We start from the raw sequence: 24,713 nt of genomic DNA on the forward strand, positions 1-24,713 counted from the left end.
ATGGATCACATGTTAGAAATGACAAAATGGTACGAATTGTGGTCATAAAGGAATCAAAACTGGGCGAACCCAGCATGAAATGGTGATTGACTACTACTGATGACCATTCGATTCGATTTTTGACATTGACGGGTACACAACTCCAAGATTCCTTATCTTATGTCCTACTCTGATTTGTAGCTCATTTAAAAACAATGAAAGCGTGCACATTTTAGATTTCATAAATTTCCGGCCGTTGGATTATATTCTTGATCTAAAACGTTCGAGGGCTATGACAAATTCTTTTTTTTTTTTTTTTTTTTGGTAGTGGGCAATAACTCTGACTTTCGTCTCCAGGGAATTACAATTTTTACTAAAATTTTCACCTCTGGGTTTGGCGAATGAGTAATCATCAAGTGTCTTCTTTTCGGACAACAACACATGACAGCTCAATCGAATCCATTCAGTAAAATAAAATGACTCCTACATTCAAAACATATTCTTCCATTAGCAAAAACTTATTTAAGATCAACTCTATTGGTTAGGTCCATAGAGGTAGTGGAACCGGTTCACCGATGTGCAATAGGTTTGTTTGGAAGATTTCACACACCAAGTTGCTTCAAATGTGTTTTATCTTACCAACAATTGAACGTGTTGAAGGTAGTGTATTGACGTCGAGCCATGGGGCATCATTGAGCCACAATTTAACGCATTGAAGGCATCCTTTCCATAGCAACATTTTCGTGGGCGTTTTGTATTTATTCATTTTATATTTTAATGAATATAATTCAAAAGACGGAGTTATTACTTTCAACATAATTTTTGTGATCACTTCTCTGTAATAGTGACATTCTTAATTAGCTTTTGAAGTAAATCAGATGAAAACATCTATTTTCTAGCAAGATATTAAGAAGGAAACAATCCAATTGATACCAAGCGATCCGCTCACATTTTTTTCTAACTCTTAAACACAATGAAATTAACATACCTAAAATAGACAATTAACCATGTCAAATCACTAAATATTTCGTATCACTAACTTTTATGTTTCAAATTTTCTTCCTTACATTCAACAATAGGATATTATTAGGCTTATTGTCGACGATGGACCCTCCATTATAGCGATCATCGTGTAATTAGCCAACCAACACTTCCTTTTACTAATCCCGGTGTAGTTTTAACAAACTTTAGCATTACCCATTACTTCATTCTCCATTGCTCCTTTCTAGTATTCTCTTCCTGTCACTTTCATTCCATATAAAAAGTCTATGATTTTAGGTGGTTTTGGGTTCGTTGATAATAAGGTATCCCTAATTCGGAACAAATAAGTCAATTTACCATCACGGTGTAGTTTTTGGTCCATTGATAATAAGAATTCAAACTTTTAAAGCAGACGATTATTTAATTTGTTTTGAAGACTAATATTTTAAAGGAGACCATACGTAAAATTATTTTGTCCCAAAAACATCTTCATGCTAGCAATAATTTCACTTCGTGAGAGCTAGCGAATGAAGGTAGAAAAAGTCTATCTGTTTGGCTTTCCCTTCACAATAATACATTATCACCCTTTCTCCTTTCTCTCAGGTGATGGGCCAAACAACAAGAGTCATTTGAGCAAAACGTCGAAAAAAAAATCAAACACAGTAAAAGAACTACCAAATTTCATAAGGCTGACTTGTGAGGCAAATATCATTAGAAACATAATGAAGTTTGGACATGAACTCAATCTTCAACCAATCTTTTCTTCTAATATCCACTTTCCTACAAACTTAATTCCCAACCCTCTCTGATTCCAAGACCACCAAACCCACTTTTACTTTTTTTTTTTTGCTATCCAAGACTGATCCATTGCTGTATTCCGAAACGAAGGAGGCACAATTTCTGTGTTTTTGCTACGGGAAGTTCGATACCGAACACTAGAACATGTTGTATCTAAAAATGTTTCTGACAAAACTATTCTTCTCTATAACCCCCCGAAAAGTTGTGTAATCTTTAAGTTACAAACAAATCATATCTTGAGTTTTGAGGTTCTTTTTCTTGCTTTTACAATCAGAAAACTGAGCACAATGAGGAGAGGGACAGCAATTGGTAGCAAAAAAGCTTTCCAAGTACCTGGCTCATACGAAATTATGAATGCAACCTTCCGCTCCTGTATTTTCGTGACAAAAAAAAAAAAAGAATCAGAAAAGAGAGAGAGTATGCCATGAAAAATATGTTACTACAGCTTTTATTTTACTCCAAGAATGTAAAAGAGAGAGGGGACAAACCACTTCAACCAACTCTTCTGCAATATGTTTCTTTTCTTGTGCGAATAAGTCTTGTGCATGCTTATACAGCTCAATATCAAGTCTATTTAGAGAAATAATTTGCTGCAGAACTGCTTTAGGAACTTGAAGACGTGCCTGTGGATTTTAACCTCATTAGTCAACAACAAAAATATATTATTGGATACGTAATTCTACGCATAGATCATCTAAAATTTGAACTAGTATCACATGACAGTCCTAAACTTTGAAATTTACGAGAACTAGTAGTATCACACGACTATTCATAGTTCCAAGAGCCTAGCACAAGATAAATCATTCCTACACATGCTCAAGAATGCAAGATACAATCATATCAGAAAAATCTGCAATACGGGTGACCAAGATTGTTATTCATCTCAGAGACGTAATGGAGTATTCCAAGATCCAAGACATCCAGTTAAAGACATACTACTGATATGACAATTCACATGTGAAAACATGAAGACGTAATGGAGTAAGGTTATTTACATGAAGGAAAAGGTAACGATAGACTTATAATATCTCAGAGAGGTTTCATTTATCTATTTATTCTTGTCAATCTTACATCTTTTGAGAAGTTTGCCGGAGAGATTCTCTTCAAAGAGGCGGTACGTCGGCGTGCTTGGGCCTTTCGTAAAGTAGAAATGCACACTTCATAAGATTCAATCAGTTTTCCAACCGTCATCTAACATGAGACAGAATTTCATATCAGTAATGTATTTATTTGTGCTGATCAAGGATAACTAACATAAAAAGGAGAAAGCCACAACAAAATACCATAGCTAAATATCTATAAACAAGAAGTTAAAAGTTTCTTACAGTTCCATTGTTCGTCTCAACACTTTCTGTTGAAGATATTTCACTCTCCTTCTGGTCGTCTGTACTATTCTACGATGCAGGCAAATATTACAGTAAGAAAATTTAAACTTTGAACTTTATGAGAACAATTATAACACGATATATTATATTCATCAAATTGTGGCAAGTCTACCTCTTCTCACCTGAAGGTGATTAATATCATGCTCGGAATCGGGAAACGAAGAGCTAAGTTCTATAACACAAGTAACAGAATTATTAGGAGATGAAGTTACTACGAGACTAAAACCACCAGCTACAATGTGAAACTACAACATTGATTAAAAGATATCAACCACTCGTATGCACTATGAATGTGCATATAGCTTTTCTTGTACAATCTCCTTGGAGCATTCTACTTTTTGGTATGTTCAAAATAATTTATGCAAGTTAGAACATCAATTCGTGGAAAAAGTATTTTAATTCGTAGAAATTTTCACAGCTCCGAGGTAAGAAAGGGACTAGCACAACAATATCTTATCAGCGGCCTTTTGTATTGGAAATGCTACGAATCAGATGCAGAAATATCTTAAAAGTGGTTTGATTAAAGTTTAAAGCAATAAGAGGGTCACTTTGTGCATCTTACCTGTTTTCTCATTAGCAGCTCTATCTTTTGTGGAGTTTGGCTCTTCAAACTGGGAAAGAACTTGAGTACCAACCACATTGGCGAACATTGTTGCAGATTCTTTGTGATCCTCAGTAAGGCCAACATACAACATATCATTAAGTCTCTTCTGCAAGAATATATAGGCATCCCACCATAATTACTGACTTTTTTTGAATAATTATCATGATTACTGACTTAAAGAAGTAAAAGAAGAAATCTCATACATCAATAGTATATATCATTTTCTATCAACTGAGTGTTACCTTTGCAACATCAAGCACATAATTTCCTAGAGTCTGATACTTCCCGACACAGTGGCGCACTTCATGTGATTCTGATAAATAAGAATTGTTTGTAAGTCCAGCTACCTGTTAATTGATCAACTTCGTCAGCACTGTACCTATTTAATCCAGTTCTGTTGGACGGATATTGATTCAACAGATTGACTTGTTTTGGAGTTTGATACTGATCGGCATTTCGCGTACCAGAGGCTTTTTGTATTTACCCCAAAATAGGGAGTGGGGCCAGGAGCTCATACCAATTCATTCCCTATCAGAGAATTAAAGTTTTTGTATTGAATTATCATGCATAACTTTCGTTTTATAATGAGATTCATAAGATAAGAACTTCCTATGTCGTTTCTATTAGAGAAGTAACAGCACAACATTTACCCTGACGACTAATGAACCATATAGCCAAACTGGTGGTTTACGTAGTGTCAGTGCATCTGCCAGAATCAGTTATTCAGCCCTTAAGTATGTATTGATCGGTCTTGCCATTATAGTTCGGGATATGTTGACCCCTTGGGAATGGCTCTAATTTCTCAGAGGCAAAGAAGCTAAGGAAGGTACTCATCCCTTCTGCTATTTACTACAGGATTTCACAAAAAAAAAAAGCTTCTCTGAAGTCAGGAACTAACATTCACGATTCATGAAGTGTTGATGAGAAGGAAGGGTCTGTGGGTCAAGGGGATTCATTTCCTACAAATAAGCTTCTGAAGTCATTTCCCCAAATACGTAACAGTGCAACTGGATGAATCAACAGTAAGGTCATCTGTAGCTACAAAACAAAGAGCAGATTTCAGTATTACCTGAAATGTGGCTCCATTGTGTACGATTTCATGAGCTACAGGATGGTTTATATATTCAGGTAATGGCATAACCATCTCCTCCATGTTGTATGGATCATTGCTGTTTTTGATATCTCTAAGATCCCTTCGTTTTCTAGCATCTCTCTGTTCATCATATAAAACTGTCAATACTATCGCAAAACATATTTCCCAAACAAGTTACATTGACGTAAAATAACAGATTGACAACATACAAATAAGAACCAACGACATTAAATTGATATAAAATGCAAGTGTTCATTATCGTATTACATGAGAGTACAACATATAACTTGAAAAGAGAAAACTCCATTCAGATGTCTGCCAGGATAAAGTTCGCCAACTATAATATACAAGTACTAATCCAGATATTTGGTACGCGACACTAGAAAAAAATTAAATCAGACCGTGTTAAAGTAAACTTACACGGGCAAATAGATCTTCCCTCATCCAGGGAACCAAATACTTCCATGGCCAAATATCCAATGTACTCACGCCATTACTCTTTGGACGGACTCGTCCAGTCATCTTTGTTGCAGAAGTTAAGTTCGGGTGGACTAGAAACCTAGCAGCAACCTCCACTGAGAATTCATAAGTGCTAAAGACACGATCAATAGGGTTTCTTAGTATTGTAACCACAGATGTTCTCTCCTTTGGCAGCTTGGTCATCATGCTATAGTCATCATGAGTGGTCATCAACCTGCAATTTGGTTTGCTACATACAAAACAAAAGCAAATAACCACATTAACAAATTTTACAAAATCTAGTTCCGGTTTTTCATTCACATAGATAGAATTAGAAAAAGAAAATGATAAACTAGAAAAAGGCGAGAATTACCTTGGATCAAACCGCAGCTTGTCATAAGAACGGGGGCATTCGTGACTACTTGCATATAGTTTTCTCAAAAAGCTGAGCCACAAAATTTGATAGAACAATCATCAGAGACATAGTAAGAGGACCATTTTCAATACGGAAATGTAGTTCTAAGTTTAGGGTAAAAAAGCAACTTACCAATGAAAATATGTGCGTCCTCCTGTTCTTGGAACATGAAGAAAGAAAAGTAAGTCTTGTAGCTTATGTTTCTCTTCTTTGACCTCATCAAGAGACGAAGCTGCCCACTTCATCACAGTATTCTGGCAGTGTACAAAATCATCTTCAGTCGAAACGGCATTACTTGATGGATTCACTACAAAAATCACCAGAGAAAGTTCAATGCCCAAACAAGAAAAACATTGTCTGATATGTACAAAAACCACAAGATAAACCATTTTAAACACTCCATTTACAAGGAACTAAGCTGGTATATAAACATGAGATGACTACAGTTGCTTCATGAACTACTTACCAAATACCATAAGCATAATTAAAAGCAGGATTCTTATAGTGGAATCCATCAGCTTCATTGGAACCCAACCCTGATAACAAAGTAATTGAAACAACTATATGAGTACAAACCAAAATAGAAGACAGCCAATAAAAGGAATATAACTTTCAAAAAAGTTCATACTTCCATTTTAAACTCATAAAACACCAAATGAAAAGAAACCCAGTAGAGAAAGCATAATAATTTCAACTAAAGGGGGGGAAAGGGGAAGAAACCCACCTAAAAAGCTCTTAACTTTTCAACTCAAATCACTCAAAAGATGAACAAATAGTACACACACAAAAAACCCTAAAGAAGATGAACAGAGAAGAACAATAGAGAAACTCCCTAGAGAAACCAACAAAGTCCAAAAATCAGTCCAAATATCTAGAAGAAGAAAATAGCAGCAGAGACAAATACGAAAGACAGAAAATAACGTAAATCAATAATGAAGAAGAAGAAGGAGCATTGGTAACCCTACCTGTCTCGACAATCAAGATCTCGTGTTCATAAATTCCCACAAATTTAATTGGAATTCTTCTACCCCCAGACAATTACAAAGGGACCACCACCACCACCACCACAAAGAAAAATCTCTGTTATTACTATCAGAGAACCTTCCATACTCCATTAATCCTCATTCTATGAATTCAGAATGAAGAATCTCAGACATGTAAGAAGAACCCTAAAATTCTTTTCTTCTGCTTGATCTTTCTTTGTTAAGATCGATCAATCTGAAATATTCTAGTAAGATGCATATAGAGAGAGAGAGAGAGACAAGTTCATGTGAGACTGTCACATTGATATTGAGGTCAAAATCGTAAAAGGAGTAAAATGGGGGGACACCGATAACGTGCGCCTTAGGAGTTCGTCTTGGCATGAGTGATTGATTTCCCCCAAATTTTTCGAGTTCCAATTTCGCGGCTCATTTTAGAAACTCGACTGAACTAATTTTGACCTGAAAATTAGTAGTTTAAAATTACTAAAATGTCCGGCAGTTTGTCTGTTTTTTCTGTTTAAAAAAATGTAGTAGGACTTGTTATTTTTCTTGTAGAAGTGGTGGGGATGTCTTAATCAAATTGTCTAATAACTTCAGTGGAGAACCCACCATTACCCCCATTCACATTGGTGGTGACTGGCAAACATAATTTTTTTTTTTTTTTATGAAGGACCGGCAAACATAATTATAGTAATATTTTCTTTGGTTGGAACTAAAAGTAACTTATCTACAAACAATTCCATCAAAAATTAGATACCCTTGTATATTAGTCGTCCATGGTTTTGGTATCGTATATATTACCTATATATACCTAGAAATGCTTCATAACTTTTGAAGGTTACGGGTGAACACCACATCCACACATGCTCGGACGGAAAAGATGATTTTGGAATGTCTTGCACATCGACACCTATGTGGAACTGATGAATTTTGTCGGAGAAAATAGATAAATTCCTACTTTGCAATGTAATTTCTCAACTACAACAAGATGGCGAGAGAAAAAGATGATGAGATGGGAGAAAGAAGAAGGGCAGAGGGAGAGGAATTGAGACAGTACAAAAAACAAGGGCAATTCGGGGAAGAAATCCGATTGAAAAGAGGGTCAAGCTGACAATTTCGCCTAAAAAATAACTCTCAAGTTAGTAAGTTGGTAGGTTCAGTTTAGCTGGTTAAGAAACTACAGGATCCATTGCTTGATAATAATAAATTTTATGGAGACGATCACGAATTTAGAAGAGGAGGCATACCATGTACTAGTGTTGGATAATTGCTTCGAAACCCTAGACAACATCATGTGCCAAATTGCATAAACATCAAACCAACAAAAAAAATTCTACATGTAAACCTAAATTTGGGACTTATTAATAATATCAGGACCACCCATATGCACCTATATTGTTAGTCTAGGAAACTGACTGATTTGGCCAGTCTGTTTAGTGTGTCCCCAAATTCCATATCTTTTCATACCACACCAGTTTTCCCTGTTTCCTCTTGCTACCCAATAGAGAAACAACAACAGTACTTCCTTACGTGTAGTGTTTCAGGCCAGTATTTGGTGTACAGATACAATATCTGACTCCATGTCTGAATTGACTTGAGAGTCAGATTCCAGGATGTTTGTTTTTCCCAACCTCGTTATATCTGATTCTGAGTTGATTTAGAATACATTCAATCTAAACGAGTCAGGCGATTCATGCAAAGAAGAAAAAAAACACAATCCTACCAATGAAATAGACAAAAATGATCAACAAGAGGCAACGGTACAGAAAGAAAATAGAATATTGTCACCTATGAATCATTTGATAAATAATACTCTAAAAAATTTCAGCTATAACAAAAATGATTCGTTACAAAAACTCTAGTTATCTGGCCTGCTTAGAAGTGTCAATAATGAGAACTATGCATTCAGTATATTCGCTACAGAGGATGCATTCGTTTACTAACAAGCCAGATGGGTTCCATTAGGGTTTTCCATATGAATGTATTACTAGTAATTTCCAGACGAGTACCGAGTTCATGACTTGCGAATGGAGACATCTATGTGTAGGTAAGCTACACAAGCGACGAAAAATAAGAAGAATACTGATACTAACATAAATGGCTCTGCAAGCATGAAAATTGGGTTGAACTTGTAATAAACCTGCAACAAGAATCAAACAGACAAACCAAATTCATTTCAATACAAAGCAAGCGAGAGGAGTATATGGCTTCCACAACAATAAGAATATAGAAATGTGTAGGTAAGCAAAGAGTAGCCGGATAGTTACCTGAAAATGAGTACCATGATCTGGAACGACATTTTTCTTTTGAAGAACCACTACTGTCCTTCCAGCAACATCAAGGTATGAATAACTTGTCTGTAGAGGGGTTTCCACATAAAAATTGTTAATTCAGCTAAAAGATTATCGAAACGACAAATTAAATAAAGATTATGAAAGTATCAAATGACTGGTGACTTCGTTAGCAATTACAATATCTCATGACAAGCATCTTGTGCTATAATCAACAGAAAATCGTGGCAGTCTGGCAGCTGTTAACTAGAAGAAATTACCTCAAGATGTTGTTCAACTGTGAAAGGAACTATGTGTGATGGGTCTTTTGATCCCTCTGGCAATACCACCTGAACCATAGCAAAGTTCAATATTATGTCAGTAAATAACGGTACCATATTGCAGCTCTCCATTTATGTATCTCGTACAAGCATAAATAAAAGGTATCCAATAAGATTTAGTTATAGATGTGATACCAAACTTAACAGATATAACATTAGGTTTACAATACCTTCAGAGTAAACTTTTCTACCACTGTATCAGCAAGAGGACATCCAAAAGTAAAGTTTAGGTAACGTCTGCCATCAGATGATTCAAATAGGAAGTCTTGCAATGGTAGCCCATAGCCGATCACAAATGTGGCTTTCCATCCTCCGAACAAAGGATAACGTGGCTCAATTTCAAGTTCAGACTGTAAATACAAGATATTAAATTAGGAATAATCAGATATATAACAAGTTGAAACCATTTCTGGACATTCATGATTTTCTCAAAAAATAAAATATGGCTTATCATCTACTATGGAATGGTTATAAAGCGAATCCTTCTTCAACAGGCAAGGATTACAACAATGTATTTTGTTAAGATTAGCCAGTTGTATCTTGCATGAAATGTACAGTAGTAAGCGGATCAAACAGTTCGCAAACACTTATATACATATTGACGAAAAGGATGTGCACGTGATGTCGACATTGCTTCGAAGTGCTTTGCTTGTACACTTATAACGTCGATCTGTTCTAGTTAAATTTAACGAAATGATCTAACCTATTTTATAAAAGAAACAGATGCTAAATACTGAAGTAATTTTTTCTCAATAAGAGAAATAATCGAGCCATCTATTTGTGAAGTTAAGGAATTTATATGCCAATCCACAACGAGTACATACAAGCTCATCTTTTCAAGACATAAATAACAGGAGCCAACAAAAGGCTCAGCCATTGCAAAAGCACACCTAGTCATCTAATAGGTGAACTAACCGTTGTATAAGAGAACAAAATCGAAGCTACTTTTAGTCAAGATTCTAAGGGGCATAGATCCAACAGCTGTTGCACAGTAAATGCGATGTTATAAGAACTAAGAAAAGATACATATGTGTGAATGATCAATAAGGATCTCAACAGGATAAAATAATATTATGTTATAAGAACCTTTTGGTTATTAGTACGTAAGTGTGATGACGAGATGTTCCCTATCCCATCTCGATAATAGACAGAGTGCACACGAGGTGGTAGCCTTGCAATCAGCTGCTTAAATGAAGATGCGCCGCTATTGTGTCTTGATTGATATTCAACCCTGAAAAATGTAATTTTAGGGGATGAGGAAAGAACATAGATGAATATATTTAGCACAAACAGATGCAAGCTAATACTCCGAGGATTGGACTTTTAATAAAACATAGGACTGAACATGTTGGTCAAGTTTCCATGGTGGACATCAGTCACCCCACATTTCCAGTATCTTTCCTTCACAAAAGGATCAACTCCTACTTTCTCTCTCTAATTCATTACTTTCTCTTTCCCTTTCTTCACTTTCAGTCTCAATTTCATTACATTCGCTACCCCTTTCTCTCTCCTCCCATTTTGTGAGATAACAGAAAATTATGGGATGGGAAGTAAAATTCTAGAAGGGGTTGTGGGTAAATCCAGTGGAGGCGAATCAACGAGGATTATGAAAGCAATTTCCAGACTTGATCGCGAAGCAATTCCTAGCATTCACTAAAATATGTCTCTACTTCCTCTAACTTTTGCAACTCTGATGGATCAGAGTTCTGCCCGGAATAAAGGTGCTTTTGAGTATTCTCAATGTGCCATTGTCTTTAGAAAAGACAATTTAAAGAAAACTTGCAAAAGCAATGAACTTTTCAATAAAAATACATAGAAAAAAACAGCAAAATCATGAAATTTCAAATAACTTAAATATAGAATTTCTCCAGAATCCAAATTAGTTCAGAAACAACCTAATATGAAGAACAAGCCTAAAACTGTAATTAAACTACATAATACGATAAAACGGTTTCGACTTCAAGTTGTGGTTTCCATATTAAATGTTCTGTCGAGAATGCCTAAGAAAGCATAAAACTGTAATTTATACCTATAAAAGTAAAACATCAATGTTGCTCAAGTTGTTTTATTCCGTCTCCCCTTGCCGCTTTCTACTCTAGTCTTGATTTTATTATGGTTAGACATGTTGGTTCTATTAAATTAGTCAAAGTCTATCCGAACTTTAGAAAAACTCAGCATAATGACACATTCTACTTGAGCTCTGAGGATAGACTATCATACGAAACTCATAATGTTCCCTTCAGAATTTGCTACTAGTTTGTTCGAACAAATACTGCATATACAAGATAGTGTCGTTCATCTCCATAAAAGATCTTTTCTTATATCAGATTGATATTACACATGAATATTTCTTGCTCGGCAGCTTTGCTTTTTCCTAAACCATGGACCGATGGAAAAACAGCTGAGGAAACTTCAGGAGAAATCAGAATTAAAAAAAATATGGGTTAAAGGTCACAGGCATTACAAGATGTGTATCTAAAGAACTGAGTTTTTTAGGGTGCAAGATTCTCTGTGTTGAGAAAGTGAATATCGTATCTTAGTTATAAAAGCGAGAAATAAAACAGATTGGGAATACAACATTTTCATCAACTTAGAAATAATAATATAATGAACATAAAAGCAACTAATCTAACCTTGCAAAGCCACCTTTCTGACGAGCACCAGCATGAACCAATGTGTAATGCTCTGTGATCTGAAGGCTACCCCAATGAGAGATCTCGACTTCACGGACAAGTTCCTCAACAACTGCAAATGGATGGTTATTTTCGAAATGAATGAGCATGGGCGAATACGAATAAGGAGCACGATCATCATACTGCCCATACTTAAGTTCTGAACCAGCACGGTTAGTAGGTTCAACTCTCGTATAAGATTCAATCCTAGTACTTGGTGTTTTAATAAATGTTGTTTGTTCCTTAATATGATAAGGAGACAATACTATTGCACTGTCACGGTAGTACACCAATTGCGACTCTGATTGGCTGATCTCCACAGGGAAAGGCTCTAGAGCATGTGTTAGTATATAATATACTTCCAGAGTTACTGTTTCACCGGAATTTAAAGGATTCAGCAAAGAGATGGAAAAAAACTGTGTTTCATTCGGCCCATCGGGAAGCTCGGTGGGGTTTACTGTAAGGGGCACATAAGTTTTCTTTTTTCTTTTTCCTGTAGTTGCAGCCGCTTTCACTATCGCCAACTGTTCAACTTGGGTAGGTGGAAAAGCAAGAATGACTTCTTTAGCAGGAGATGCCCCGGTGTTCTCAACCTGGAAAACATTTATTATTCAGAATGTTCTCTATAATCTCTTGCACAATGCAAAATGCAATAGCCACGCCCTGGCAACTGTATAAAGCATAAAAAAAAGGTGTCGATGCCGTCAACAGTTTCAATCTCAGGTCGATGGACGTACTCATTTCGTTCGTATCACAACTAATACCAAAACAATTTGCTGCAAAATGTCTTTTATCTTAGGTATATCTAGATAAGATCATCGAGTTTAGAATAATACCTTCAAAGTCAAGTAGACCTTTATGATGTGAGAGCTCAAGTCTATCTGTATCAAATAACAAAAATATGAAATGGTGAGATTCGAGCAATTGACGGTGCTTAAGAACTTAGCAGGACTGAGTCACATACTGAAGGATAGAAAAAATCAGATTCTTTTCGATAATTAGACGAATTCCTTCATAGATCCACAAATAGAGTTTAGAGATGCCTAGAACAACAACAACCTTCAAATAAAATTGGGAGAAATATATAACATTATAAACAGTGAACATGAAAGTTGAAAAATACAAAAACTTATCCTATCACCCCAGCGAGAAGATTATCAAAACCCTAGTTTAGAAATCTAGATATCAATTAGGAATGAACGATCGAGAACATAACACTAAGCTCAAAAGTTACCAAGCTGAAATGATATTCAAGAAAACTAGGTAAACTCATTAGAAAATTAAAATGAAGCCTTAGTTTTTAAATCCAGATATTAGTTGGAATTCAGCGATCAAGAACTGTAAAATAGAGATTTAGAAATTCGATCTATTTGAAAAGCTTACTCTTCTTTCTGCATTGACGATCTGAATGTCCTGAAGAGGAGAAGCAGAAGCTGGGATAGAGAGGAGGATCCAGAAGTGTAGAATAGAGAAAACTAGGGCAAGTCGAACTGTAAGCAGACCTCCCATGGCTGCCTTCTTCCTGGTTTAGTCGAGTCTCGAGATCTGGCTGACGAATTTTAGTTTTTGTATGAAGAAGTCTTTGTTAGGGCGTGTTTGGATGTAGTGTAGTAGCTAACTAGTCAACCCGATCTGGTTAAGGTCTTTGTTCGGCTTAACTTGTATTGGGGGTTAAGGGCTGGAAAAAACCCAGAAGCCCAAAAGTCTTGTCCAAAAGGTCCATGTTTGAAGGGGAAACAATTTTCTTTTGTTTCTTCTGCACACTACCCACTGGCCACTACTAAGGGTCCGTTTGATACATGGGAAAACAGAGTAAGAAAATCGATTTTCAGCCGTTTGGTTGGGCTAAAAAGTGGGAAAGTGGAATTCTTATGGGAAAAAAGAGTTGGAAAATACCCTAAAAAATTTTACCAAGAAAAAGATGAGAAAAGCCTTTTCTTACTCACTCCATGTTGCGCTCTCTCTCCTCCCGTGAAAAAAAAAACTTGTGCTCCGTCATTATTCTGCCTATATTCCTCCATCTCTCGTCTTAATCGCCATAAATCTTCAGACTTTCATTTCCTTCATTAATCAATTCCTCTCCCACAATCCATCAACAAAACCCTAAATCTTCCAATTTTACTTATTCATCAGTTTATCTTCTTCAATCAAGAGAAGACAACATCGAGAAAGTAAAAAATCCCATTTTTCTATCTCTAAATCTTTATTCTTCTGGAATTTTTGTAACGGAGGAAAATGGGGTAAGAAATATACCCATTTGGATCAGTTTTGATGAGCTTGTTAGGTATTTTCTTGGATTTTGATCAGCTATGAGCTGAATTTATAAGAGATATTACAAAAAATCTCAGACTGTTTCTATCTTAGATTTACAATATCAACTAGTAAGCAGTACATCTAACCCATACGGCCATACCTAATACCCATCTGTCTATCTCCATTAATTTGGAAGAGATTTTTGCTTTTGGTGCTTATTAAGTGTTTGTTAGAATTACTCAACCAAGTTTTGGACCAATATTTTAGAATGATCCTATACTGAAATCTCGTTTCTTCCATGATCCTATGTAGAATGGGTTCATGGAGTTCTTAGCTTCTTTATTGATTCCCTGATGGCCTCATGAATTATGTTAGCATTGTGTTAATATCATCACTGGTTCACTTTGATATGAAATGGAAATTTTGATGTGCAAGTATTTTGTGATGTCATACACAGTATAACTATTATCTGAGAAGCACTTTATTTGTTTAGACTTGTTGATAGTTTGATTAGAGTGTTTCTTTAAGATTATTGCTTGTGATATGTGTACCTTCTGATGTCTTGCTTGTTCCAGGATTTTGGTTATGTTTAAACAACATCTACTGAACTGTTGAAGGCGTATGTATTTAATGAGCCAATTGTGGTTGATGCCGCCTATTTGCCACCCCTTGGACCTGCTTCAATGTTCATGGTATCCTTGTGTTCATAGTGATTAATTTCCACCATCTTATATATAAAGGAGACAACCAACTCGTCGCTCGATTGTTAATCGACGGTCAAGATGATCCCCCTTAAAGAGTCAGAAGCAGCGTTCTTAGAGCCAGAGAATACCTTGAAGGCCAACCGAACAACGAATTTAAGCACTGCCAAAAAGAAGCTGACGAGGTGGCCCACTCGAAAGCCGAGTTGTTTATGTATGATTGACTATTCGGCACCTCTGGTTGAATGTAATCTTTGTTTTTTAACTTCTTGAAGAATGTAATTCACTTGCTGTCTCATCCGCCTCATCAATGAAGTTAATTTCCAGAAAAAAAATAAAAGAATTTCAAAGATTTTTTTAAAGGCACTCCAAATTTTCCCGCTACCAACCAAACACTAAAAATTGAATTTCATATGGGAAAGAAAGTCCTTTTCTTTCCCATCAGAAAAGGTTGATTTTCTTACCCAACGTTTTCTCACGTATCAAACGGACCCTAAGTGAATAATATAGTCTCACAAAAAAGGAAGAGTTGCCTCATTTGGGAAAGCTTAAATATTCTGCAGCTGCTTTTATATGAGCACTTTATTTGAAGTGCTTAAAACAAATTAATTTTGATTGTTTGGTAATCTATATGAAAAGTGCTTTTTCACACGTAAAAATAGTAAAATACATTTGGTAGCAATAAACTAATGTAGTTCTATCCAACCAATGAAATATTGAACTAAGTAATGGAAATACATATTATCAAAATAAAAATAAAGATCATAGGTGTGAGATAGTTCCTAATTTATTTATTTTAATTATGTTACGCTACATTAACATATTCAACGATATAAAAGTGAATCTTCGTTTTGGAATTACAATTGTGGATCATAGTAACGAACCAAAATTAGATCAAATTTAAAATTCAAATATTATATTTCGAACGAATAATTCATAATTAGAAAAATAGAATCAATATTTGAGATATGTATACAATGTATTAACAAATTAAATTTGGAGTGAGAGTCCATCTCTAAAGAGCCTATATCATAATTTAGATGGTTCCAAAATAAGATGAGGACATAAGAGTCCCAAATTACCATTAGAATTGTTCTAAAAACATCACTATTGGATTTACCCCAATCCAATATAAAATACTATTTAAAAAATGGTATGTATAATTAAATGGATTAGAAAATGGGAAAAACTACTGTATATGATGAGATTTAATCTTGAATGCAAAGGTATAAAAGGACATAATGATTACAGTATTGAAAAGTACAATGGGTCATTAATAGTTAGGGGAGTCTTCAGCCAATGAAAAGAGGGAGTTAGTGAGAGAAAAAAGAAGTCTAGAGAGATGTAAAGAGAGAGAGAGTGAGAAGTGACATTCTCAACTAAAGAATAGAAAAATAAGAAGTGACATTTCAACCAAATGGGGAGAAAGGGATTCGAACCTGTGAAGTGTATGTCCGTTGTTAATCCAGTGAGGCCGTGACCGCTTCCCGATCAAATAAAAGATGAGCCAACAATCTTTAGTTTGAGTGGTAAGAGGTTTAGTCTTTCACCTTATAGGTCAAGGATTCGAGGCACACTAACAATTCAAAACAAACAAAAAAAAGATGATCCTAATGTATTGTTGGAGAACGATTTCAAGCCAGATGCGAGTTAAAATTCCAAGGATTTTGTTTGAGGGTACATAGAGGGATTACAGCTAATAGAGGTCTAGGGTTTGAAAGATGTCACTAATAAAATTTAATCTCTTCCATTATGATTGTCTCTACCCTTTGCATCGAGGCATTAGTTACCTCTTCTTGGGTTTTGTTTACAACATTTATTTTTTTAATCGGACTATGTTTTTCTCTAAGGGGTTGTTGATTAAGTACGTCGTTCACATAAAACTATCAACTTGTGCCATGCTATAGTGTGTTAAATATGTGGAAATTGTATATCACGACGACAACTATCTCAATTCTGTAGTTTGTTATCCATGTTTCATAAGGAAAGTTGCCCTCGCCTTAGAGGGCGGGGTTATGTCTAGTATGTTTTTTGTTGGGAGGTTCTACATGTGTGCATGTTTGTTGATGTATCCACCATTCACACGTAAAATGTTCCGTAATTTTTTTTTTTTGAGAAATCAACTACGATTTACTTTAGTCGTTACAAGATATTGATACATCATGAAGAAGTGATAAGCTCGATAACCGCCTAAGTTTAACCATTAATGAAAGAGGCCTAGACCCCAACAACATGAAAGGGGCCTAAAGCCCAACAAATTTATTACATTATTTATACCTTTAATAACCAAGTTCAATAAACTATAGATTCTACCTCTTACGACAATCGAATTTGGGACTTCCAAGGTTTTGGAGTTTATGTCTACACTTTCAACCACTTGGGCAAGCAAGTGTTAACACCTGCTCTCTAAAGGTGGCCGTGAGGATGCCAATAACAAAACTGGAGCGCCTATGGAGCTCCCTATTTTGGTTTACTCACAAAGGAAAATTGGGTAAGGAGAAGGGAAGGGAGCGCGCTTAAATTTCTCCATGGTGACTTTGGGCACCAAGGAGGAGTTCCATTAAAATGGGTAGCTAGGTTTACAACTAGGCACTCATGAGTGTGTGGGCGTGCATAACATCAAGCTATCCATTATCCCCTGGTCCCCACAAATCATAAATCTTTTTGTAACACAATCATGTGGTTTACTTGCTCGAAAAAAAAAAATCATGTGGTTTACAACCAAAAAAGAAAGAAAAGTTTAATGCGGGACAAACAGTAATAAAAATATTGACAAAATAAGATATTAATCACTCAATGTGATACCTATAGGATAAATGTAATCAGACTTTCTCGGTATTTTCGAACTCAGTAACAAATATTAGAGATTGTTCATTTGTGTAGCTTACTTATAGTATGTTATTCCTAGTTAAGAATGAATTAGATACAAAAATGTCACGGCAGGTTTGGTAAATGTTGAAAAAATCTTTCCAAAAACGAGTAAACAATTGAAAAATAGGGCAATTTAAAACAGTGGACTAGAAACTCATCCAAATCTAATCTTACCACAAGAAGTAAAAAAACGTTTTAATTCCAGCCCAGAACCAAACAGGCTTATGGTGATAAACTGATCTTCCTCGGTTTCTCAATTCACTTCCCCCATTAAATTCGGATCCAGTCTCTCTCTCTCTCTCTCTCTCTCTAACTTCTCACCCCAATTCCCAATCAGAAAAAAAAAAGTATAGTACTGAACAACAACTAGGGTAAAAAGGAAGAATTTGTAGGTTGAAACTTGAAAGGTTTATTATCTATGTTTATTTGAAGCTCTGGAATCAGAATAGGATTTAAATATGGCATGCATGAAACTAGGATCTAAATCAGAAGCTTTTCATCGCCAAGGCCAGACTTGGTTCGTACCCTCTCATTTCCTTCTTTTTCTTTTTCATTTTTGTTTGTAATTTTGAGTGATGGGTTGTGATTAAATCATGAAAAAAATCAATGGGTTTGTGTTGTTTTTTTCATCTGAAATCAAAATGAATTTTAACAAACTAGTATATCAGTTTGTTGTGGAAAAACTTTCCTTTTTCTGATCAATAAGAACAGAACTAAACGTTAATTCTAATTCATCCCTATATTAAAATTTGATTCTTTAGTTTCAGTAATCAGAACACTTCTGTTTTGAAATTACATATTGTTTCTTTGTCTGGTTATATCAATGGCAGATGCACTAGATCCTTGAATCTAGTTTCAGTTTATAGAACATTCTGAATTTTCAGTTTACTTCAAGTTCTTACTCTCAAGCTTAAGTTCTACTAGCTAAATGCATTTCCCAATAGAAACCCGAAACTGAAAAGATGATTAGGTCTCCAAGTACTGATTAAATAATTGAATTCCTCTTTGTTTGATTTGGGATACGCTTGTTTAGGTCGTATTGTTAAACCGAAATAATGCTCACTCACTAGAATCATTTATACTGATATTTTTTCATATTTGTTTGTCTCTGAGCATTCAGAAATCATAACGATAAGAAACAGAACAGAGGAAGCTCAAGAAAAATCAAACTAGACCAAGAAATAATAGAAATTGACATGTGAATATCCATTTCATATAGTACTAGAGGTGGCGAATAGTCTTCGTAATCTATAGGCTATGACTTTCAATTCTAGTTTTCAATACCTCTTCATAGAAATCGGGAAACATTATATGAATTGTGGTATTGAGTAGACGACTACAAAAAGTACGATTACCAATTAGTTCTTTGTTTTTGCAGGCTTTGCACAACTGGGCTTCCCAGTGATGTTGTGGTTGAAGTTGGAGAAATGTCGTTCCATCTTCACAAGGTGCGTCGTTCTTCTCCTTGGACGCTATTTCACAAGAAATATAGATTAACGAATAATATTTGTTTAGGCATGTCCCTATTGGTTATCCATGCTTGATTTGGGTTTTAGTGATTTTATATAATGTTATTATGAAGGCAAAATTTGTTTAATTTTTCTTATTGGTTTCTATGCAGTTTCCACTTCTCTCCAGAAGTGGGACATTAGAAAAGATAATCGAAGATTACCCTGATGAAGATGAGTCAAACTGTATTTTGCAACTTCACGACATACCCGGTGGAGCAAAAGCCTTTGAGCTTGTCGCTAAGTTCTGTTATGGAGTTAAAATCGAACTTACTTCCACGAATGTCGTTTCTCTTAGATGTGCTGCCGAGTACCTTGAGATGACCGATACGTACGGGGAGAGAAATCTTATCAATCAAACTGAGGATTTCCTTGAGGAAGTCTTTCGCAATTGGGGTGACTCTATCAAAGCTCTTGAAGCATGCGAAGAAGTTCTTCCACATGCGGAAGAGGCCCATATCGTGTCAAGATGCATCAACTCCTTGGCAGTGAAAGCTTGTGCTGACCCTGGTTTGTTTGGTTGGCCCATTTCAGGGCCCAATAGCATTCAAACTCAAGGGGCTCCTCTTTTGTGGAATGGAATTTATACTGGACCCAAACCACAATCTCTTGGTGAAGATTGGTGGTACGAAGACGTATCTTTCCTTAGTTTCTCTATGTATAAGAGATTTATCTTAGCGGTCGAATCAAGAGGAATGAAATCCGAGAACATCGCTAACTCCATTATGTTCTATGCAAAGAGGTATCTGCCGGGATTGACTAGACATTCGGGCTCAAGCGAGCATTTGAACATGGGATCAACTAGTTCAGCCTTGTCCGAGGGAGACCAAAAGCTTCTTCTTGAAGAGATTGTCGAATTGCTCCCAAACAAGAAGGGAGTCACTCAGACTAAGTTCTTACTCAGATTACTCCGAAGTGCAATGTTGTTACACGCGAGCCCGTCATGTAGAGAAAACTTGGAGAAAATAGTGGGGGCCCAATTAGACCAAGCAGCACTAGATGACCTTCTCATACCAAACATGGGCTTTTCGATTGAAACTCTTTATGATGTTGATTGTGTTCAGAGAATTCTTAGTCACTTCTTGTTAGTGGATCAAGATGCAATTATGTCTTCTTCTCCTTGTATAGTCGAAGAAGAAGAAATGACGGACGAAGATTTTCCACCACTAACCCCAATAACAATGGTGGCCAAGTTAGTGGACGGATATTTAGCAGAGGTTGGGCCTGATGTTAACTTGAAGCTCTCGAAATTTCAGTCTCTCGCAGCTGTCATCCCGGATTACGCCAGGCCACTTGATGATGGACTATACCGGGCCATTGATATTTATCTCAAGGTAACACATCATATCTGTTTTATTATTCCGACTGCAATGTGGATATCATTAATATTCATATACCAAATGTTTTTCTTATTCGGGCATGATTTGGGGATCGATCTTGTAAAAACCATACCCTTTTTTCTTTTCAGGCACACCCGTGGCTCACAGACTTGGAAAGGGAGCAACTATGCCGACTCATGAACTGTCAGAAACTCTCGTTAGAAGCTTGTACTCATGCCGCGCAAAATGAGAGACTACCTCTTCGAGTAGTCGTCCAAGTACTATTCTTCGAACAACTTCGACTCCGAACTTCCATCGCTGGCTGGTTTTTTGTCTCGGACAACTACGAGAATTCTAATGGCAACCTTGCACTTCCTAGAAACAATGGTGCATCTCATTCCAACACTGCAGGAAATGATCAAATAAGGGAAGACCAAATTGTGGGTTTCAATGATATGAGGGTCAGAGTGTCTGAACTTGAGAAAGAATGTATGAACATGAAACAAGAAATCGAAAAGATTGGTAAGACAAAGAGCAGTAGTTGGAATATATTTTCGAAATTAGGGTTAAGAAAATCACAGCCGACCCGTTCCAAAACATCGAAGCAGAGCAACGCAAATTCATCACATCCACCATGAAAGTAACGAACAAAATCATCCAAAAGTAAGTTAGCTGATACAGTTTTAAAGATCAAACTAGCCCAATGAGTTTTTGTTATGATCTTCAATTTTGCTCTTCAACTTGTTGAGATCTAGCTAGTTGTGATTCTTTAGTTTATTGACTAGTTAAACATGTAACTAGGGGATGTGATATTCGGATTTTCCATTGAAATATATTCACATATTCACTATTAACAGATTAGATTTGCTCTTTGTGGATATTGACCACGCACGATAAGTGTCGAATTTAAAATGTATATCGGTAAAATGTATATACGTATGTAAGTGTGTATGATGTATATACAGCTGGACTAACATCATTTCAATTACTTTACATCAAAGCCATTATAATATGATTACCAAACACATAAAACAACATTAAATTAATTCCAGTGGCAAATTTAAAAATATCTAACTTCTGGTACACGTGACAATTGGGGTCCACTATCTTGCTTGTATGAGGAGGAGATGTACTGGCAGTGGCATCCAACTTGTCTGAAATTACGATGTTGTCCTAATGATGACGTGTATGAAACCGGGTTAGTCACAGTCCGATACGACCCGATTCATGACGAACCGTCTCAAGTCCACCATCGCCGTTGACTATATTGACAGTGAAATTCAATAAAGCTTTGGCGCCACGCATCTTGTAAGCGGCTCGATCATACGCCATTGCGGCTTCCTCAGCTGTATTAAATGTCCCTAGCCAAACCCTAGCTCCTTGGCGGGCCGAGTCACGAATCTCAGCCGCAAATTTCCCCCATGGTCTCTCCCTCACTCCTCTATAGTGAGGTCCAGTTTTTCTCACTTTCCCGGTGGCTGAAGTGGTGGCGCCGACAGCTTTCGGCGGTGGTTGTTTTTGTTCTTGCTCGGGTTTCACTTTGGTAAGTCTTGTAGAAGTCGCCACTACCGTAGCCGTATTTGAAACTGAATGAGCTGGTGGTGTAATTGGCTGCCACCCTCTTAACGTAGCTTCTTTTAATACTCCGTATAACACCATATCTTCTGAATCGTTTTCATTTAACGGTAATTTCCCCCAACTGCCTGAAAACCAAGGATTTCTAACGGCCATTCCAACTGAATAATAATCTAAAGCTGTTACCTGATGATGATGATGATGTTGATATGATGATGATGATGGTAAATCCAACGGTTGAAGATCACTCTTAATTTTCCTCTTCTTATTATTCACTACCTTATTATTATTATTATTATCCATGTCAGCAAATTTCTCATGTTTTCCATCAACCAAATCAAAAGCTAAAGCGCTCTGTACAAACATCTCTTCTTCGGTTCCACCGATGATGGAATTATCTTCTTCTACCGATGAATCTGAACCGTTGATCTTTAAGCGCTTGGATATCGGATTATGAACTGAAGAATCAGGAGAACTGCAGTTGGTTAAAGATGAATCAGCCGGAGAGTATTGTATCATTTTGACGGAAACAGTAAACGGCTATAAGAACGAAAAAAAAACTCCCTTCTTCCAATTTTACACAATTTCTCCCCTTATCCAAATGCCTTAAATAAGAGTCTCAATCTCTCCGTTAGTTAACGTTTGTAATTATTTCGTCTTTTACCTTTTTATTTTATTTTATTTTGTCAACTCCACATGGGAAGGCGATATTTAAAACTGGGTCCCAGTTAAGACAGTTGTTGTTTGGTTAATTTGACCGTGAAGATCATAATCGGACGGTGGATATATACTGGACAGATATTTATTTTGTTTTTAGCCAGTAGCCAAATAATTAAAAGCGAAAATGATTTAGAAGGTTCTTATTTTTAAATGACGTCATATTTTGCTTGATGTAACAGGAGCGGTGACGTCAGGATTGTGGGTCCATTACGTTGAGTGGATAGGAGTTGGGGTCTCAGTCGTGGCCTGGTGGACTAATGTCCACCACCATTATTTCGTCATTCCAAAATATCCCTCCCATGGAAAATGAAAGCAATTAGAAAATGGAAGTTATATGAAGACTTGTGGAAGCGGGTAAAAACCCCACTAAAATTGTTGTTACCATGTGGGTGATGAGATTTGAAAACAAAGTTATTTTTAGAATAAGGGTTAATGATGGTTCGAAGAAGGGACGAAGAAGAAAGAAAAGAAGAAAAAAAAGAAAAACTGGGCAGATTGGGTGCTAACATGCACCCACCACCGTGAACAACAATTTATCGGGTGCCTAGCCACTCCCAAGTCCCATTACCGTTCTTGTAGGTGCCTTAGTACAACTAATAATAAATTTGGAACACTTATGACTTACCAAACTACTTTAATTTCAAGTTTTACCACGTTCTCTTTTAACCATGAAATTATATTATTTATGAAGACATTATGAATTATATTGACAATGTTGAATGATAAGAATTCTACTGTCAAAGTTTTTAATTGGTCAATCTTGGGAGAACATCATCTCTTCGTTATTCATCTGTAAGAATTAATCTCATCCTAACTAATTCGGTCAACGTTTATCGTATAGATTTAGATCGCAAGAGATTCAATTGCCTTGACATTTAACAAACCATCCTTCTTTCATAAAACTCCAAGAATTATTTTAATAGTTTTATTGTTGTTTTTAAGGAACTCAAATAATGAAAATTATCTGGAAACTCAATTGCTCCATCCAGAAACTCTCTTGTTATAGAGTTGATAATACAACCTTTCAATTCAAATATTCAATTACCTTTTGAGTTGATGATAGTGGGATGACCCAAATAGTCAAGGCACAATCTCAACAAAAAAATAAAATAAAATAGTCAAGGCACATGGCATGACTTTCCTTTTCTTTTGTGGAAAGTCACGTGCCCTTGACTTCTACGGAGAGACGTTAGTCCTACGTCTCCATTTTTTATTTTCGCCTTTGAAAAGGTATGGGTTCAAACTTCAAATAATCATAGCATGTTCAATGAATGTGGAGATTTACACTAATTAATTTAGTTTATGCACATTTTCTTTAAACTAGTTTATGCACATCTACTCCTAGCTTTTTTTGTTGAAACATCTATTCCTAGCTACTCTTTAGATATATTTGGTTGTATTTATTAATTCTATGGAATTTTTCGAAACAAGTAAGACTATTTGGGCTTCTACTAGATGTTTGTAATAAGCCATGACCATTCTAAAAGCCCTCCATATCTGGTTGTGGACAGTCTTGGTGTCTTTTGTTTTTATTTACTTCGGGTCTGAAAAGGTTTGAATGTCTTCGGGTAGATTTAAAGCATCTCCAATGTGACACTCTAACAAAAGTTCTAAAACTCTAGTTGTCAAGTGCCCATAAAGATTCTCTTTCCTAAGTGTCAATGTAGAAACACTCTAAATCTTTTTTGTCTCCAAGAGAGATCTCTAAAATACCTCTACTTAATACACATGTCACTCTTCGATTCAATAGATAAAAAGTAGTTAAAAAATTAAAGCTTCTATTGGT

The 24,713-nt window shown here is 36.0% G+C and overlaps 4 protein-coding genes and 1 long non-coding RNA gene across 7 annotated transcripts; 2 read left to right on the forward strand and 3 right to left on the reverse strand.

Annotated features, from left to right (window-relative positions):
- Window positions 1-1,623: 1,623 nt before the first annotated feature.
- On the reverse strand, window positions 1,624-7,295 carry TPST (tyrosylprotein sulfotransferase). 2 transcript variants are annotated; one of them, XM_086632592.1, is made up of 13 exons: window positions 6,680-7,295; window positions 6,181-6,250; window positions 5,847-6,021; window positions 5,673-5,744; window positions 5,261-5,549; window positions 4,817-4,960; window positions 3,990-4,094; window positions 3,706-3,853; window positions 3,266-3,315; window positions 3,084-3,152; window positions 2,830-2,949; window positions 2,247-2,381; window positions 1,624-2,128 (listed from the first exon to the last, which is right to left on the reverse strand). In XM_086632592.1, the coding sequence occupies exons 2-13, from the start codon at window positions 6,236-6,238 to the stop codon at window positions 1,988-1,990; spliced, it is 1,506 nt and encodes a 501-aa protein (XP_086488718.1). In that variant the 5' UTR covers window positions 6,239-6,250; window positions 6,680-7,295; the 3' UTR covers window positions 1,624-1,987. The 2 variants fall into 2 exon arrangements, with proteins under 2 accessions (XP_086488718.1, XP_086488717.1); XM_086632591.1 differs by having other exon boundaries at window positions 6,439-6,681.
- Window positions 7,296-8,461: 1,166 nt separating this feature from the next.
- LOC147546350 (Ribophorin I) lies at window positions 8,462-13,737 on the reverse strand. The gene is made up of 8 exons (XM_086632597.1): window positions 13,364-13,737; window positions 12,817-12,861; window positions 11,942-12,573; window positions 10,395-10,539; window positions 9,479-9,658; window positions 9,249-9,317; window positions 8,965-9,054; window positions 8,462-8,837 (listed from the first exon to the last, which is right to left on the reverse strand). The coding sequence occupies exons 1-8, from the start codon at window positions 13,487-13,489 to the stop codon at window positions 8,712-8,714; spliced, it is 1,413 nt and encodes a 470-aa protein (XP_086488723.1). The 5' UTR covers window positions 13,490-13,737; the 3' UTR covers window positions 8,462-8,711.
- A 116-nt stretch (window positions 13,738-13,853) lies between these two features.
- Window positions 13,854-15,274, forward strand: LOC147546351 (uncharacterized). 2 transcript variants are annotated; one of them, XR_015223100.1, is made up of 2 exons: window positions 13,854-14,220; window positions 14,809-15,274. It is a non-coding gene; the product is annotated as an uncharacterized LOC147546351 (long non-coding RNA). The 2 variants fall into 2 exon arrangements; XR_015223099.1 differs by having other exon boundaries at window positions 13,949-14,264.
- A 2,704-nt stretch (window positions 15,275-17,978) lies between these two features.
- On the forward strand, window positions 17,979-21,486 carry LOC147546352 (BTB/POZ domain-containing protein At5g03250-like). Its single transcript, XM_086632596.1, has 4 exons — window positions 17,979-18,322; window positions 19,184-19,253; window positions 19,427-20,647; window positions 20,782-21,486. Exons 1-4 carry the CDS (start codon window positions 18,264-18,266, stop codon window positions 21,268-21,270), a joined length of 1,839 nt encoding a protein of 612 aa, XP_086488722.1. The 5' UTR covers window positions 17,979-18,263; the 3' UTR covers window positions 21,271-21,486.
- A 112-nt stretch (window positions 21,487-21,598) lies between these two features.
- LOC147546353 (uncharacterized) lies at window positions 21,599-22,834 on the reverse strand. The gene has a single exon (XM_086632598.1). It carries the CDS (start codon window positions 22,724-22,726, stop codon window positions 21,836-21,838), a length of 891 nt encoding a protein of 296 aa, XP_086488724.1. The 5' UTR covers window positions 22,727-22,834; the 3' UTR covers window positions 21,599-21,835.
- Window positions 22,835-24,713: the final 1,879 nt, after the last annotated feature.

This window comes from Eschscholzia californica, unplaced genomic scaffold (genome assembly GCF_041429995.1).
Source record: "Eschscholzia californica isolate CP2 unplaced genomic scaffold, dmEscCali1.0.p SCAF_4, whole genome shotgun sequence".
In the NCBI taxonomy this organism is placed as follows: Eukaryota; Viridiplantae; Streptophyta; class Magnoliopsida; order Ranunculales; family Papaveraceae; genus Eschscholzia; species Eschscholzia californica.